The sequence below is a fragment of the Anolis carolinensis genome, chromosome 2 (assembly GCF_035594765.1).
Source record: "Anolis carolinensis isolate JA03-04 chromosome 2, rAnoCar3.1.pri, whole genome shotgun sequence".
NCBI lineage: Eukaryota > Metazoa > Chordata > Lepidosauria > Squamata > Dactyloidae > Anolis > Anolis carolinensis.
Window position 1 is genome coordinate 294263651 of NC_085842.1, and position 17733 is coordinate 294281383.

General features: G+C 40.4%; 1 protein-coding gene across 1 annotated transcript in view; it reads right to left on the bottom strand.

The window, feature by feature from the left end:
* Positions 1-2474, bottom strand: part of zswim6 (zinc finger SWIM-type containing 6) — a 106184-nt gene extending 103710 nt beyond the window's left edge. The window contains exon 1 of the mRNA XM_008102861.3: positions 1742-2474. Coding sequence (XP_008101068.2) covers positions 1742-2450 — 709 coding nt within the window. The 5' untranslated portion in view covers positions 2451-2474. The remainder of the gene's footprint in view (positions 1-1741) is intronic.
* Between the last annotated feature and the right edge of the window lie 15259 nt (positions 2475-17733).

Here is a 17733-nt window from a genome sequence, read left to right on the forward strand (position 1 = left end):
GCCCCAGTTGCCTGGGTAATCTGACAGTTTTATGACCCAATGACCTCCCCCCCCCCAAAGCCACTGATAATAAAGCCAAGGAGGGCAGCGGGGGCAATGTAGCCTAGACCTAAGAGCACCCAGAAAGTCTGCATTCAGCCAATGGTCGATTGCACCCGCCACCACTGCCACCGCTCAAGGGCTGCTGTCCTAGAAATGTCTTTGTTTGGAGACTCCAGTTCTCTCCTGGCAAATCCAAGCGATAGTGCTGCTCTGTTCTCCCCCCTCCCAACCCCTTTCCCTGGGGGCTCCCGATGCTGATTCACTTCCATTCACACTCTCCTAAAAGGAGGAGGAGTAAAAGAGAGACTCCTGTCAGCACTGAGCGTATTTTGATCATAAAGAAGCAAGGGGGGGGGGGGGGGACACACGACACAGTAGGACTATCTCTTGGATTTATGATAGGAGGGATACTGGGGAAGGATTAGAGTGTTCTGGGATTACCCAGGGCGAAGGTTGTGTTTTTTTTAAAATAAGGTACAAAGGGATATAATGGAGGATTTGTTTTTTCAGGTGCATTGTACGTTTATTTCCGATACATACTGTATATATGAACCCATTGTAGAGAGCCCTTTACAAGACCTGGATTTTTTCCACGCATAGTGTACTTTTATTTCCTATGTATATGGCATATGACACTTTGGATGCTGCTTATGAGATTTGATTTTTGACATGTGATTTAGAACAAGTATGGGCAAACTCTAGGCATACCGTAGGGATGCCCTTTACTTGATTTTTCACACATAGTGTACATTTCCTTTACATACTGCATATGATACTAGGGTGGGAATAATATTATAAATTAATTAACATAATACATATAATAAAAAATAACATAATTAGTAATTAATATAATAAAAGGGTTGCTGTGAGCTGTCCGGGCTGTATGGCCATGTTCCAGAAGCATTCTCTCCTGACATTTCGCCCACATCTGTGGCGGGCATCCTCAGAGACTGTGAGGCAAATATTGGAAATATTGGAAACTAGGCAAGGGAGGTTTATGTATCTGTGGAAGGTCCCAGGTGGGAGAAAGAACTCTAGTCTGTGGGAGGCAAGTGTGAATGTTGCAATTAATCAGCTTGATTAGCACAGAGTGGCCTTGCAGCTTCAAGGCCTGGCTGCTTCCTGCCTGGGGGAAATCCTTTGTTGGGAGGTATTAGCTGTTACTATATTATACAGGTGTTCATATTGTTATATTTATTAAGATAATACAGTAAATATAATACAATAAGTAAATAACATAATAAATAAAAATAAATATTATAACATAATAAAATACAATAAATAAATGTAATGCTATAATAAAGTAATAACCTAATAAATACAGTACTATAAATATGATATAACATAATAAATGGTATAATAACATAGTATAATATAATAATAAATAAATAAATAGCATGATAAATAAATAAATAATATAATATAATAATAGAACATCCTTGCAGCGGGCCAATTCTCTTACACCAGAAGCGACTTGGAGTTTCTCAAGTCATTCCTGACACTGAAGTAATAATAAAATAAGAACAATATAAAGGAGTTATTAAATATTGCAATTTAGGCAGTCCACCTTGCACAAGGGCCACCTTTTTTAGTGCATAGCATGGTAACGGGACTTGGGCCCCACAGCCTGTGGTATCCACGGTATGGAACCAAACCCCCTGCGGATCCCGAGGGCCCGGCGGCTTCCCAGCCGACTCACCGACTTGCAGGACGTTGTCCACGCAGCCGCCGTCGAGCAAGGCGATGCCCCTGCGGAAGGGCAAGCGGCTCTCGTCGCCCGAGGCGGCGTCGGCGGCTCCTCCGGGCCCGTTGTTATTGTTGTTGCTGCCGCCTCCGTTGTTATTGTTGTTGCCGCCGCCGCCACTGTTTCCGGACGCGGAGCCCACGTTGGGGGAGGCGGCGCTGGCGGAGGCGTTGGCGGCGGAGGCGTTGGCGGAGGCGTTGGCGGCGTCCTCGGTGGCGGCGTTGACGGCGGCGTTGAAGGAGGAGTACATGCAGATCTCCCTCTCGCTGCGGGGGAAGGACCAGTACACGATGCGGCGCTGGACGGGCTCCGGGATGCGCTCGAAGCGCTCCTCCACGCGCTGGAAGGGCCACTTCTCGGCCACCCGCCGCGCCGCGATGTCCAGCAGCGACTCCGGGCTCTGCGTCTTGCCCAGCGGGAGGACCCCCAACGCGGCGGCGTAGGCGGCGGCCAGGGCCGGGGGGAAAGCCACGGGGACAGAAGCGGAGGCGGCGGAGGACGAGGAGGACGGTCCCGCCACGCACAGGGCGCCGCCGCTCAAGCCGTCGCTGAGCTGAATGCCGCCGACGCTCCCCGCCCGCTGTCCGGGCCTGCACCCGGCCCCGTAGCCCGGTCTGCAGCAGAGGCGCTTGGCGGCCGGAGGGAGCTGTCCGCGCTCCGCCATGGTCGCGCCGCTTCTAAGCCCACAGCGGAAGTGCCTCCGCTCTATAAACGGCACCGGCACGAGGAGGCCACGCCCCTACTCTTCGCCATATAAGGGCAAAGGGGGCGGGGCCCATCCGCCCAACCCGCGGAAGGAGACGGAAGAAAGGGGCGGGGTTATGCAAAACAGCATGAGAAAGGGCACGAACATAAATAGAACAGGCCCCGCGGCCTTGTGTTCGGCGGAGGAAGGAGGGAGGGAGGCGGGGCCCATTTCGGGGAAAGGGGCGTGGCCTTCCGCACACACACCCCTCTTCCTTTCTTTGATTGACGTACCCAGAAGTCTACGAATCCTCCTCACGCGCTGGACCGGGGAGAGGGAGAGGAGGAGTGGGCGTGGCTTGTCGGCTCCCTCTGTGGCTCCTTTTAGGGAATGGAACGTGCCGCTTGATGGGCGTGGCTTTCTCCGCGTACGTTCAACCCGCGGTCACCGTAGCTGTCAAAGCGCCGGAGGAAAGTCATTGAGAAGGAGAGGCGGGGCTTAACAAAAGACAGGCAGGCAGAGGGGGGCGTGGCCGTCGGCGCGGAAGTACGGTAAGAGGAGCGTTCTGCCGTTTTGCCTCGCCTCGCGCCTACCGTATTTCCCCGACCGCGCGAGCACTACACCAAATACCAACGTCTGAGGAGGCATGGGCAGGCTTGGGCCCTCCAGGTGTTTTGGACTCCAACTCCCACCATTCCTAACAGCCTCAGGCCTTTTCCTTTTCCCCCTCAGCCGCTTAAGCGGCTGAGGGGGAAAAGGAAGAAGCCTAAGGCTGTTAGGAATGGTGGGAGTTGGAGTCCAAAACACCTGGAGGGCTCAAGCTTGCCCATTCCTGGTATATCAATATTGCTAATTATTGTACAGCTGTCTTTATAAAAGTTTGTTTCCTAAGAAAACACAAGTCTCAAGCCTAACGCTGCCTCTGCACTTATATACTCAAGCTGACTCAAGGCTCAACACTGACTTCAGGCTGACTCAAGCCTCAACTGACTTTTCATATCTGCCTCACCACACCAGAGCATGGGTCTACTTCAAATCCGGTTTCTGCTTCTTGCAGAATTCTGGGGTTTGTAGTTTAGTGAGGCCCAGGACCTGTCTGACTGAGCTACAAGGCCCCTCTCTAAAGTAGATTTAAAGTGGATCCAAACTCTAGTGTGATAAGGTTATAACTGTCATCCTTTCAAAATCTGAACATTGTAAACCAGCGTTTCTCAACCTGGGGGTCGGGACCCCTAAGGAGGTTGCAAGGGGGTGTGAGCCCTAATTTTGGCTAGTTTATGGAACTGTTAATCAGGCTGTCTGGAGCACGGCTAATTCTATTTTCCATATAATGCTGTGAGGAGGCTTGTAAATGGTTGGAAATTCGCAACTTTCACAACTGGTTTAGTGGAGAGTTTTGTAAAAGTAATGCATGCTGCTTGAATACCTTCATACAGCAATAGCTGAAGATAAAATATCACTTTGTCCATTTTGTATTGCTCAGTTGTCGAACCATTGATCAGCGCATGGTTGTTTCTTACAAAAATTAATATATTCACTCAGCCACAGCAGACTCTGATGTATATGTATATATATTTCAAAGTAGCACGGCAACTTTGAAATATATGATGCCATACTTTCCCTCACTCCCATATTTAACTTCTGTTAGAACAAGTTTGGTAAATGTTGCTTGTTTGTCCATTTCAAGTTCACTTCTTTCAGTCAGGTTCAAAGCAGAGAGTCTCCACAGGAAGCGGATGAGAGACTATGGAGAAAATGGTCGATGAATAATAAATAGAGATGAAAGGCTGTTTTTGGCCTTTTGTTTTAGAGGATGACAGTATTCTAATATAAAGGATTCAAATGAATTTTAATACGTTTCTGGTTATTATTTTGAGCAGTGTATTTAGAGGGCATTAAACATGTTTCTAGTGCTATATGCTACATCTCTTTTGGTATATATAATGAGGTTGTAATGATCCAAACTCACAGATCTCTGAATAGTTCCCTCTTTCTAGCAGATAAGCAACAGCAAGAATATCTCTGTGGGCAGCAAAATCAGGCAATCTCAACTGGATGGCCCCCCATGAGGGTTGTTCTCAGGGCAAACCAAGAATAGGCAACTTGGAAATCCCTGAACCTTGAGGATCAAAGTTTGGAAACCACTGGTAGATACACCCTATGTTTTCTGGCAAGGACAAGTGGGAGAAAGAAAGGGGTGGCAGGTATGAATGGAACTGGTATTATTCAGCAGCAGGAGGAGATGAAATAGTCCAAATAGTTCTCTTTTCCCTCTCCCGTATTTTTCCTTGCCTTTCTCTTATTCTCTGTTTAGACATGTTACTGCCTATCCAATTCTTAAGAAGGCTTCACTTAATCCATTTTCCCCTTCTAATCAGATTGTTTCACAACTGCTTTTCTTCTCGAAAGTTTTTAAACGTGCTTTGGTTTTTAAAATGTTGCCTCAGTTTTCTTTCTTGGGTTTCTGTAATGGATCCCATTGCACTCAAAGAAAACTCTTACCAAAATCACAGTTAGTCTCCATCAGACCAAGTCAAAAGGCCTATATTCAGTCCATATTCTCCTTGATCTCTTTGCAGCCTTTGATACAGTTGATCATGCTCATTTGTTGAATGCATTTCATGCCCTAGGGTGTTTTGATTCAGTTCTCAGCTCATCTCTTAGGTTGGTCGTATATGGAGCTCATGTATCTTCTTCTTTTCCATGTTTGGTTGGCGTTCCACAGGGTTCTGTTCTAAGTTCTTTCTTCTTTTCTCTAATACACTATCTTCAGGTCATAGTATCAGTTTGTTTGGTTTTCAATATCATCTTGATGCTGATGATACCCAACTGCATTTCTCCTGACAGTGAACTTTCTTCTGATAGTGAACATCACATTATAGCATGTTTTTTTGTTACGAGTAACAATGTTCCCATTTATCCTGTGAAAGAAGCATATAATGTTGGCTTTACTTTTGACTCTTCTTTGTCCTTTGTTCCTCACATCGAAGCTGTAGCAAAGTCATGTCATTTTTTTCTTTATAACATTGCCCAAGTCAGACCTTTTCTTTTTGCTTCCTCTGTTAAATCTTAGTTCATACCTTGATTATTGTAATCATCTTTTGACTGGTATTCCATTATCTCAGTCCCCCGGCTCCTATTCAACATTCTGCTGCTAAGATTGTCTTTTTGGCCTGTCATTTTGTTTATGTTATCCCACTTTTGATACCTCTTCATTGCTCACCCATTCCTTCCAGAATTCTGTAAAAGGCTTTTTGTTTAAGTGCTCAAAGTCCCAAACAATGTACATCCTACCTATTCGTCAATGCTTATTTGTTTTTACTGTCCTAATTAAAATATGCATTGTATGAACTCTAGGCTTCTCATCTAACTAAAGCTTTCTCCTTCCTTGACTCAGCTTTATGTCTTTTTACTCTCTGTTCCATACATTTTGAATTGCCTTCCTGAACATTTGTAGACTACTCCATTTTTCGTTATTTTAAAATCTCAATTAGAAACTTTCCTGTTTTCTAAAACTTTAGTTTTAATTATAATCTTCCATTGTTGGAATGGCCAGTTTGCTTCATAAAATATTGATTTTTGTTTACTTTTTGGATAATTTGTTTTATAATAGTATTGTATAGTTTTATATTTTATTATTCCTTCTTTCCCTTTCTCTCTCTCCGTGTGTGTTTAAACACATATATTGTAGATTGTACACCTTTTGCAAAACCCACTATTTTTCGTTATTTGACTTGAAAAGTACCATATACATGGATTCAGCAATAAATAAACAATAACAATAATCATATGCACACATAAGGAGGGCTTCTGTTAAGGATGGCTGCTGTAGATGATCCATGTGGCTAGGACATTAACCACATTTGATGTGAATGACAGACTCATGAACACACTACAGATGTGTCTTCTCACTCTGAATTTATATTGAAGGGAAATCCATGTTGCTTGCAAGCCCAGTGCAGAGACAAAAAGGCTTCCAAGACAGATTCAGGATTCAGTTAGAAATGCTATGGGGTATATTCCACACAGAGTCGACCCTAGGTATTTTTCAAGTGTAGACGAACAGAATTTTGGTGCCCCCCCCCTAAAACCAATCAGTGAAAAATAAAAGCGTTGGATAAGCGAAAATGTTGGATAATAAGGAGGGATTAAGGAAAAGCCTATTAAACATCAAATTACATTAAGATTTTACAAATTAAGCACCAAAACATCATGTTTTACAACAAATCAACAGAAAAAGCAGTCTCGACTGTGCCCGCATATGTTTTGCGCCCGAAGCGACCGCTTAATTCGCCTCATTGTTGGACCGGCTCTGATTCCACATGTTATTCTGCTGTGAAACACAAGTAAATAAAATATTTTGTGGCATTAAATGTTAGAAACAGAATCATTGCAGTTATGACTATATACCTGGCTGGATGTTCCGCAGAACTCAGTGTAGCTTCTATCTGCATTGATATGTGTAGGCTGCACCTGAAGCATATTCTCAGTGAATGCATTTTAGGATGTTCTGCCTGTACCTCTAGAAAATATAATTCGCTGATCAAGAATGCTTTAAAAAAATACAGGTGTCTTATTTGATTTATGTAACTTAAATAAAGTTATCTTGGCAACTAGCCCTATATATAAAATAGTTTTGCTATTCTTATTGCTACTACTATCAGCATCTCGATATTTAAAACTGGTTGGCATCTCAATATTATAGAAATGGTTTGCAGAGGCTTAGTCCAAGAGAAATAAAATTTAACTCAGGCAGGCAGACTTCTTAAAACAGGGCAAGCAGTGCCTGATCATAGCAGTCTGAGGGTATATTAGTAAATACTGCATAGGAGCTCCGCTAACAGGGAAGGCCAACATGCATTTTGTATGTGTGTTTAGTGGAGGAGTTTTGAAAGGGTGTTCTGTTTCAGAACTCTACCTAGGCCTACTGAATATGGATGGTGAGGGATGTCTGTGTTCTTGTTGGAGGATTGGTACCTACACCTGCAGCAAGAACAAGTTGATTGCCTTGTTGGAAGAGAAGATCCAGTAATTTGAGACCCGTGTATCTACAATTCAAGAGCATGAGGTTTTCTTGGACAGAGCAGAGCAGACTGTCATGGATAAGGAATATACAAGGGATGTTTATAAGGCAAGGGCAGTTCCCAAATGCAGGAGCTAGGCATTTGGAGGAATGTGACAGACAGAAGGACAGGGGATTATTCTCTGAGTCTGGTGCAATAGAAATGATTAAAATCTCTCTCTCTTATCAGTGCTGACAAGGAACAGCAACAACAACAACTGTGTTAGGCCTTAAGGAACATGCAGTTTCAGCACTTGTAATGTCCCTGACAATTCAGAGGAGAAATGTGGTGGTAGGGTGCTTCCTGCTGTGGGGAACAGAAGCAGTGGTTTATGGGTCTTACAGGATGATTTAACAGGTAGACTGTCTCCTTGAGACAAACATCTGTGGTATAACAAAGAGGCTGACAAGACTCATTAAGCCCATTGACTGGTACCCCTTCCTTTTGGTCCATGTGGGAACTTGTGCCACTACAGACATGGCTTTCGGGATGTCATATAGGATTATGGAGCTCTGGGCAAGAAAAGATCTTGATAATCTTTTTGTCTCTCCTTCTAGCTGAAGGATACAGCCCAAGAAGGAAGAAATCGTGAGAATGAACAACTGGCTTCACAAATGGTGCCACTGGGAAAGATCTGGCTTCCTAGACCATGGTCTGCAGCTTAAAGAAGATGGATTTCTAGAAAGTGATAGATTGCATCTTACAATGTCTTTGATAATAGGCTTTCAGATCTTATCATGAGGATATGGATTGAGTTATGTGAAGGAGGAAGACAGTATTCTTCATGTCAGGAGTTCAAATGCTGGAGATAAAGGTTCAGATGTTGTAGAGTCAATAGTACAAGAAGCCGGGGGTGCGCGGCTTAAATAAATGGTGAATGGGTCATGGTTTTAGATGTCTCTACATTAATGCACAGATGATAGAAAATGAATATGTGGAACTTTCTCTTAACACAATAAAGCAACAATGATACAAAATAGACATAAATGAAACGTGGAAGGATGAGTATCATGATTAGAATGTAGTAATGGAGGGTATGATCTATTTCAGAGAAATAGACCAAATAGGAAAGGAAGAGGTATAGTATTAGATGTCACGGATGTTTACAACTATGAAGAAATCCATTACTTCAATTCTGGAAGCCAGACTGAGAGCATCTAGATAAAAATTAAGGGGAAAAGAAACATCAGTGATGTCATTATAGAAACCTATGACAGACCTCCAAAGCAGATAGAAGATTTTGATGATGTCATTTGATAAATATTCAGAAAGTAGGATCGTTACATTTGTTGGAAGTCAAACTCTGATAAGAATACAAGTTCTAACAAATTCTTCACTTTTCTTGCAGGCAATTTCCTTGTCCAAGGGGTGGAAAAGGCAACAAGGGATCAGTTATTTTAGATCTGATTCTAGCCAACAGTGATAGCCTGTTTAAGAACCTGTAGCATGGGAGAGATCCCTGAGTGAGAGTGACCATGTCCTTCCGGAGTTGCTTATACAGAAGAAAGCGGAAACTAAACATAGTCAGACACACCTTTAAACCTAGGGAAATACTGGGTATGATCTTGTGATGGGAGTTTCGTAAAAGAGAGATACTGAAGGCAGAATTTCAAAGAGTTCTAATGAGGAAAGGAAATTAATGGCAGTTTTTCATGAGTGATATAGTAGTGTAGCATAGGGCTAAATCAGATAGCCTTTGTGGTCATTTCCAACTCTAAAATTCAATGATTCTATAATAATCTGCTTGTCATAAGTAAATATGGTAATTATAATTATTGTTGGTTATCTATGCAGTAAAACTGAGAAAAAATAATAATTCAGCTTTATTCAGCAATTTGATTTGTTAAAAATTAGGTGAGGAGAGTAGTAATCTCAGTTAACATATGGTCCAACTTAAACATAGGCACCCCAATGTGTAAAGTGTTATTTGTGCTACAGTGTATTGTGAACAAAGTGTGTGCAATTAAAACCTTTCATGTTTAAAGAGATCTATAAAAATACTGGTTTTAACCATCTGCTCTGGTTAATTTTTAGCAAAGAGTTTTGTGTATACTATAACACATCACATAGGTGATGTTGATTAGGATACAGGAAACATCTTGTGTGAATGGAAGGCACTTATTCAGGGTAGGGGAAATTGTTCTCTTAGTTCTGGGGTATCCCTTTTCGATGGGTACACAAGGCTACAAATAGGAAGGAGGAAGGAAAGTCCTGCATAACTAATTTCACTTATACATCTTTGGATCCTTTCTATTCTTTTCTTTTCTGATCCTAAGTTGTTTGTTTCAAAAGTGTTTCCCTTTTGTGGACTTGAATCACAATAATAAGCTAAAACTGGTTATCGTTGTCACCTACAAAGTCTAATTTTCTCCTGGCTAAGAAAGATGGGTCAGAGGAGAGGGGAGGCAGAAAGGGTGAGTTTTACATTTTAATATCAAATGTTATTCTGCTAGTGTCCAATTTTCAATTGCTATGGAGAGATAATATGTTCAAGGGCTCTTCTCATCTATACTTTGCTAGATCTAAATGAAGTGGCTTAAGTGGCTGAGGGGAAAAATGAAGAGGCCTGAGGCTGTTAGTTGGAGTCCAAAACACCTGGAGGGCCCAAGTTTCCCCATGCCTGATCTAGTTGAATTCAGTGTGGTCAACCAGCTATGCATGTATGTATTATATAACACTCTTCAATTGTAATAATTCCCAAAATGGCATATCAAAACCATAAAATCAGTTTTATTTTATTTTAAGGTAATCACAGCAAAAAAATTAACATTTTTTTTTAAATATAATTTTTATTGAGTTTTGTTACAATTCGAGTCTAAGGGAAAGAACGAGGTAAGTGTGGTGGGATAGATGGGTATGGTAAAATTTGGATAAGGTGGGGGAGGTATCTACTTTCTCTAGATATCGGGGGGAGGGGGGTTCTAGCTGTATCTACAACTATATAGTAGTAAATACAAAGGGAGGATCTGGGGAACACAGGGGGGGGGGGGAAATGGGGAAAGGGGAAAGAGAGAGGAAAAGGTACCTAACTGGGGAGGGGATGGGGGGGGTGTAGACTTCCACTCTTCCATCTTCCTATTATTTCCATTTGTTTAATTCATCTTCTTAGTTCTTCTTGTAAATACATTTCAAAGCTCGACCAGTCCGTTTCTTTCATGGCGCGTCCGGTGTTCTTTTTGATCATAAAAGTCAATTTGTCCATATTCTTTATCTCTACTACTTTTTCTAGCCACATTTCTTTAGTTGGGATGGTTATTCCTTTCCACTGTCTTGCTATTACTAATCTTGCTGCGGTAATTAGGAAAGTAAAGATTTTTTCCATGTTCTCTCTGTTCTCCTTTTTTCCTTTCCCTTCATTATCCTGTTTGGGATATAAACCTAATAGATAAATGTCCGGTTTGCATTCCAATTTATTTTTTAAGATTTTCCCACATTCAATATTAATTACTTTCCAAAACTTTCTAATGTTCTTGCAACTCCACCACATATGGTGGTATGAACCTACCTGTTCCCTACATCTCCAACACTTGTTGTCTGCATTTTTAAACATTAGGCCCATTTTTTTCGGTGTTAAGTACCACCTATGGATTGTTTTTAACCAATTTTCCTTAAGGTCAGTTGCTAGACAGTATTTAATTTTTTTCCCCCAAATTTCTTCCCATTCACACATTAAAATCGGTCTGCCTACATCCCTTGACCATTTTAGCATGGACTCTTTAACCACTTCTTGTTCTGTTGTCCAATCCAGTAATTTATTATATAATATTGTTATAATTTTCCTATTTTTTTGAAGTAGATTGTCCCAAAAACCATTATTTATACTAAAACCCACTTCTTTATCCTTCTTATAGCTTTCTTTAATCTGTAAATACTGGAACCAAGATACATTCTTGTATTCTTTTTGAATTTCCTTTAATTCCTTGATTTGAGAGGTCCCTTCCATTGTGTAGGGTTTCTTTAGAATCTCTCTATATGTGGGCCATTTGTTCCAACCTAAAAGCCTTCTCTGATGCGCTTCTAATGGTGAAAACCAGAGTGGGGTTTTTTCATAAAAATATCTTTTATATTTTAACCATACTTTAATTAGGGATGATCTAATGAAATGGTTTCCGAAGTTTTTTTCAATTTTGAATTTGTCACACCACAAATAGCCATGCCAACCTCTCCTCAGGTCAAACCCTTCTAGGGTTAGTATTTTGACTTTCTCCAATTTTATCCAGTCCCGAATCCAGTCTAATGCGCATGCATCGTGGTATAATTTAAAATCTGGGAGGCCGAATCCACCTTTTAATTTTGGAGTGATCATTGTTGCCAATTTAATTCTGGGTTTTTTATTATTCCATATAAATTTACTTATGTCTTTGTTCCAGCCTTTAATTATCTTCATATTCCTAATAATGGGTATATTCCGAAATAAATAAAGTAATTTGGGAAGGATGCTCATTTTAACAGTCGCTATTCTCCCCAATAAGGACATATTTAGGCTTTCCCAATTTTCTAAATCTTTCTTTATTTCCTTCCACTTGGCCCCGTAATTTAGCTCCAACAATTGGTTATTTTTTTTCCCACCCAAATGCCTAGATATTTAATTTTTTTTACTATTTCTAACCCTGAGATCTTTTTTAGGGTTACTTGGTCTTCTAGTGAGATATTCTTTGTTAGGATCACCGTTTTGTCTTTATTAATTCGAACTCCGGCTAGTTTTCCAAATTCTTCGATTTTATATAGCCAATCTTTAATTTTACTTTTGGGATTTTCTACAATACATATTATGTCGTCCGCAAAGGCTCGGATTTTAATCTCCTGCTTGTCCAATTTAATGCCTTTCAAGTTTTTGTCCTTCCTAATTGACCTTAGTAAGATTTCTAAAGCTAAAATGAAAATCAGTGGAGATAAGGGGCAACCTTGTCTCGTGCCCTTTTTTATTTCAAATTCCTCTGTTATTTGGCCATTAATCCTTAATTTTGCTTTTTGTTGGTCGTAGATTGCTTGAATTCCATTTATAAATTGGGTACCAAAGTCTAATTCTTTTAACAATAATTTTACGAAGTCCCAATTAAGTTTATCAAAGGCTTTCTCCGCGTCCAGCGAGAGAAATCCCACCTCTATTTGGCAATTCTGATCATAATATTCGATTGCGTCCACTATAATTCTAACATTCTCTTTTGTGCCTCGATTTGGTAAGAACCCAGTTTGGTCTTCGCCAATCCACATTTGTAAGAATTCCGTTAATCTGTTAGCTAAAATCTTTGTGAAAATTTTATAGTCTGTATTTAATAATGAAATTGGGCGATAATTTCTCACATCACTTGGGTCTTTGCCCTCCTTATGTATCATTATAATTTCTGCTTCTTTCCAGGATTCCGGTATAATCCTCTCTGTTAAAGCCAGATTCATTATTTTTTTTAAGAACTGTAATACCTCTTCCTGTTCAATTTTGTAAAAACCTGATATGAATCCATCAGGACCTGGAGCTTTGTTTGCATCTAGGTCTTTTATTGCCTTTTTTATTTCTTCAATTTCTATCTCCTTATTTAAGTTCAGTCTTTGTTCATCTGTGATCTTCTGTAGTTTTTGCTGACACAGGTATTCCACTATTTCCACTTGACTAATTTGATCTTTTTCATAGAGATTTTTGTAAAATTTTGTAAAAGTATTTCTTAGTTTTAAATGTAAAACAATTACCAAAAAGGATTGACCAGCTGCATTATGGCAGAGTACCAGGTCTCACTGCTGGTTAGGAGACCACCCACAAAACAGCCCAATAGATTCAATTCATTGCGGGCAATTCTGACAGCGCTTAGCCCAGCTTTTGTACTTTTGAAATGGAATATCCCTGTTCCTGTGTCCAGAAGACAAGCTGAGACCATTTTCTCCTCCCTCCCTTTTTTTTTTTCACTGTATGACGTGATGATCGAATCATGACGGGCGCAGGCAAGAAGTCCCCCTGCATCATGGAATGGGTGCCGTCACTCTTCATGGCCTCAATGGCTTACAACTGTTTTAAAATGGAAGGCTGGGATAACGTCCTAAGTTTCCAAAGTTCTGAGGAAATTCTAGCAAGTTTGTTGTTGGTTTGTGTCGAGAGTTGTCTGACAGCATAATAGTTCAAGTCTTACAAGATAAGCAAATATCTACTAAGATGCTCTTAATACATCAAAATAATGCATTGCAGGCCTGCTAACAGTGATGCTTATGACAATAAGGTTGACAATGGAATGTAACATAACCACAGTATTGAGACTGTGCATCATTCAAACATAGTAAAATGATAGTAAAACATTAACAAATCCTTCTGGGAGAAATAAGCTGCCAGAAATAGAGGACAAAGAAGGGGAAAAAAATCCATAGAATGTTTATGGGGATCAAGGGAAGATATTTTCTCCTTCATTTTGAGAAAAAATGGCACAAAAATAAACCAATAATATTAATTATTATTAATAATAATTAATAAAACATTTAAAAGGTATGATAGATTTTCTATATGCTTTCCAAATAGTAAAATGTCTGGAGACAGATTAGTATGAGGACTTTTCACTTTTAAAAATAATTTTTGCTGATTTGATCATAATCCAAATAGAATTACCGTATTTTCTGGTGTATAAGGTGACTGGGCATATATGACAACCCCCAACTTTTCCAGTTAAAATATAGAGTTTGGGATATACTCACTATATAAGATTACCCCTCTTCCAACACACACCAAATAAAAAGACTATCAGAGCCTCTCAGATCTCATACATGTGTTCCTGTGCCACTTCACTGCAGCCCTCAGGAGTGAGATCTGAGAGGCAGAGAAGGACGTATGGTAATAGGATACAAGGGTGGGCCAGGCAGGTGAAAGAGGCGTGTTTTTCTGGGCACAGTGCCGCTCTAAGTCTTTTTTCCATGCCCCAGGCACCCTAGATGCCTGCAACTTGCTCGGCCCTTCACTTACACCTTCCCAGTGAGATGCCCCCCACCTCGTCATCGGGACCGTGTTAAGTCACTTCTTTCCACGAATCCTGGTGAGTGGATTTTCTTCTACCATATTTGTACAGCACCACCCTTGCTGCTTTCATATGGTCGCTGCATATGGCGGGGATGCGGCCACAGCCGTATTTAAGCTCCCCCCACCATATGCAGCAACCGCAAATTCTCCAGTCCGGCTCGGAAGTTTCATCACCTGCCCTATAAGACATCACCTGGTGTATAAGACGACCCCCGATGCCATTCCTGGATTAAAAAGTAGTCTTATATACCAGAAAATACAGTAATTTCATATTCCAGTTAATAATATTTTTGCATCTTCAAGGCAGGATCTTGCATTTATGAGGTAGATCTGTTTGCTTTAACATAAGCATTTGCACTTTTACCATATTCTGCGATGATTTACATTTGGTTTTATAAGAATTATTATAATTTGTATTCTGCATTGCATAGGAGAAAAGAGTTGAGTTTCATATACTTTATCCTGAAAATACAGGCCTGTTCCCACTGTCTGATTAGTAGCATTTAACAAAAGTATTCAGCATTCAGAACTGTTTTTAAATGCTCATGTTTTCTTAGAATCTATATTTTAAAAAGTTTTGTAATGGTAATTTATTTATTTATTTATTTGCAGTATTTATAACCCTCCCTTCTCACCCCGAAGGGGACTCAGAGCAGCTCACAGAACACACATATGGCAAACATTTAATGTTGATTATACAATTATACAATTAATAAAGATAGACAAGGGCAGACAACACAAACAGAGGTAAAGGCAGTTTTTCCCATGTTATTTTCAGCATTTTGGAGGCTGTGCTCGACTCCGGCCACAGGGACGATGTCGCTTTATCTTCCATGCCAAGGAGTTTTTCCTCTGATCGATGTACTTAACTTTACTTTAACTGTACTTTATTACCTCCCTGCTAAAAGCAGTACCTATTTATCTACTCGCATTTCTGCTTTTGACCTGCTAGATGAGCAGATGAGCTGGGGCTAATGGCCGGTGCTCAGTCCCGACCCGTGCCTGAACTGCCGACCTTTTGATTGGCAGGAATTTTCTGCAGCACAATGGTTAGCTTGCTGTGCTAAGCCCAGCCAGAATAATTTATGGTAGGTTCTAGGGCTTTCTCAGTACATCAATCTGTATTTATAGCAGTAAGTGCTACTTACCATTATGTCCAAAAATGATATCTATTTTGCCTATCCTAGGGTTATTTTGTCTAAGTTAATCACTTTTCCAATCTGGATTTTGGTTTTAGTTTTGCTGAGGAGTGGGGGATTTTCATGTCACTATGCAAACTACTTTGGAGTTAATGAGTATGGACAGAAGTATTGAAATGTACTCTATACAATTACATTATTTTCAGTATGTTTCTGCAGTTTTATTCTGTGCACAGAACAGACAGCTATGCAGGAACAGATGTTAAGAATGCATGGGCAGTCACAAGCATGCCACTTCCTCCAGTTAGATATGCTTGCATCTGCAGTATAACATTCTTATAATTTATTTAGTGTGTGAAACATTTAGTTCCTTCTGCTCTGTTTCTTTCTGGTCCAAAATCCACCGCCTTCTTTATTTCTCTTCCACTATTATAAAGTTATCCTTAACTGAGAGCTAGTTTGGAACTGATTACCATTGGGCCCAGATTTTGGAGTCTCATACCAAACACCAACACACACATATACACACACCGACCCATTATCACCTTGAGCAGTTCACTGTGTCTTGGCTTTAGATAACTATCTCTGCAATCGGAAACATGGTCATGAACATCTTAAGGTAGATGTAACTAACTCTGGTATCTGGCTTCCTTGTGATAAGCTGTTTGTATGCATATGCTATAAAGCAAGTTTAAATAATTTTCTGTATCTCCCTTGAGTAATTTTATAGCCAACATTTCAATTTGTGATTCCTAATTTCTTCCCTATAAAATACCATATCATCATTTTAAACATCCCTGCATTACGCCCCACCCCTATAGCTGCTGTGCTGTGATAAGGAGCCCATTCAGTCTTGGCAAGAAACTTTGCTCCTAAATGGTGTGCTGGCTTCCAACTAGTAATATCAGTTGCAAAGCTAATTTGCCTGCTATTCATCTATGATGACGTTATGTAGGAACTTTTAATGAAAAAGCATAATTTGTATTGGGGTTATTGAACATGTATAATTGCAAGCTTTTAAAACTCTCTTGCCAAAGTAATTTATGAGGATTGCTAGTGAATAGATTTGTATCCTTTTCACAATTTGCCAGCTATCTTCCTTACAAAATTTCTGAATTATGAGTAATAAGGCAAAGTTTACAGAAGATAATTTGGCATAATTAAAATGGAAATAAAATTCTTCTACTTGGAGTCCACACTGGTTGTCTGACATATTGGTATGGGACATCAGGTTAAAGTTATTATTTTCTCCGACAGAAAGCATATAGTAAAGTGATTGAAACAGAGTTGAAGTTTTGAGGAACACTGCAAAGTTTCTTGCAATTTGCTACAGGACCATTTTGTGAGCTGATTGATCTTGAAAGAAATAGATACGAAAAGTAAAGAATGTATATAAAGTATCAGAGAGCAGAGGTAGTGCAGTGGGTTAAACCCTTGTGCCGGCAGGACTGATGACTTGAAGGTTGGGTTGCTGACCTGAAGGTTGCCAATTCAAATCCAGTCTGGGGAGAACATGGATGAGCTCCCTCTATCAGCTTCAGCTCCATGTGGGGACATGAGAGAAGCCTCCCATAAGGATGGTAAAAACATCAAAACATCCCCTGGGCAACGTCCTTGCAGACAACCAATTCTCTCACACCAGAAGCAACTTGCAGTTTCTCAAGTTGCTCCTGACACACACAAAAACATATTAAACTAGTGTGTCTTACAACAAAATTTTGCAGTGTGAAAAGTTACTATTCATTGTTCAGTGAGCTATGCCTTCTCCCATTTCTGTTCCCCTTCCCATCTGGCTTTGTTCTGTTTCATCCACTCCAACAAGAATTGGTTTTCTCTAGTCACTGAAAATGCCTTATCTTCAATTTCCTTTTCTTGGTAGTTCCCTCCCTTAGGATTTTCTTTCTAAACATTTATTGCAGTTGCAAACATGGGGTGCCCTGAACTCTGCTTTTACCTTATAATATTCTGTGAGGGTTATATAATTTTAGAAACTGAGCAAATAATGACACCAGGCACTTACTATTTAGTGATATGTACATATGGGCTTTGACATGAACACCAAAACAGGC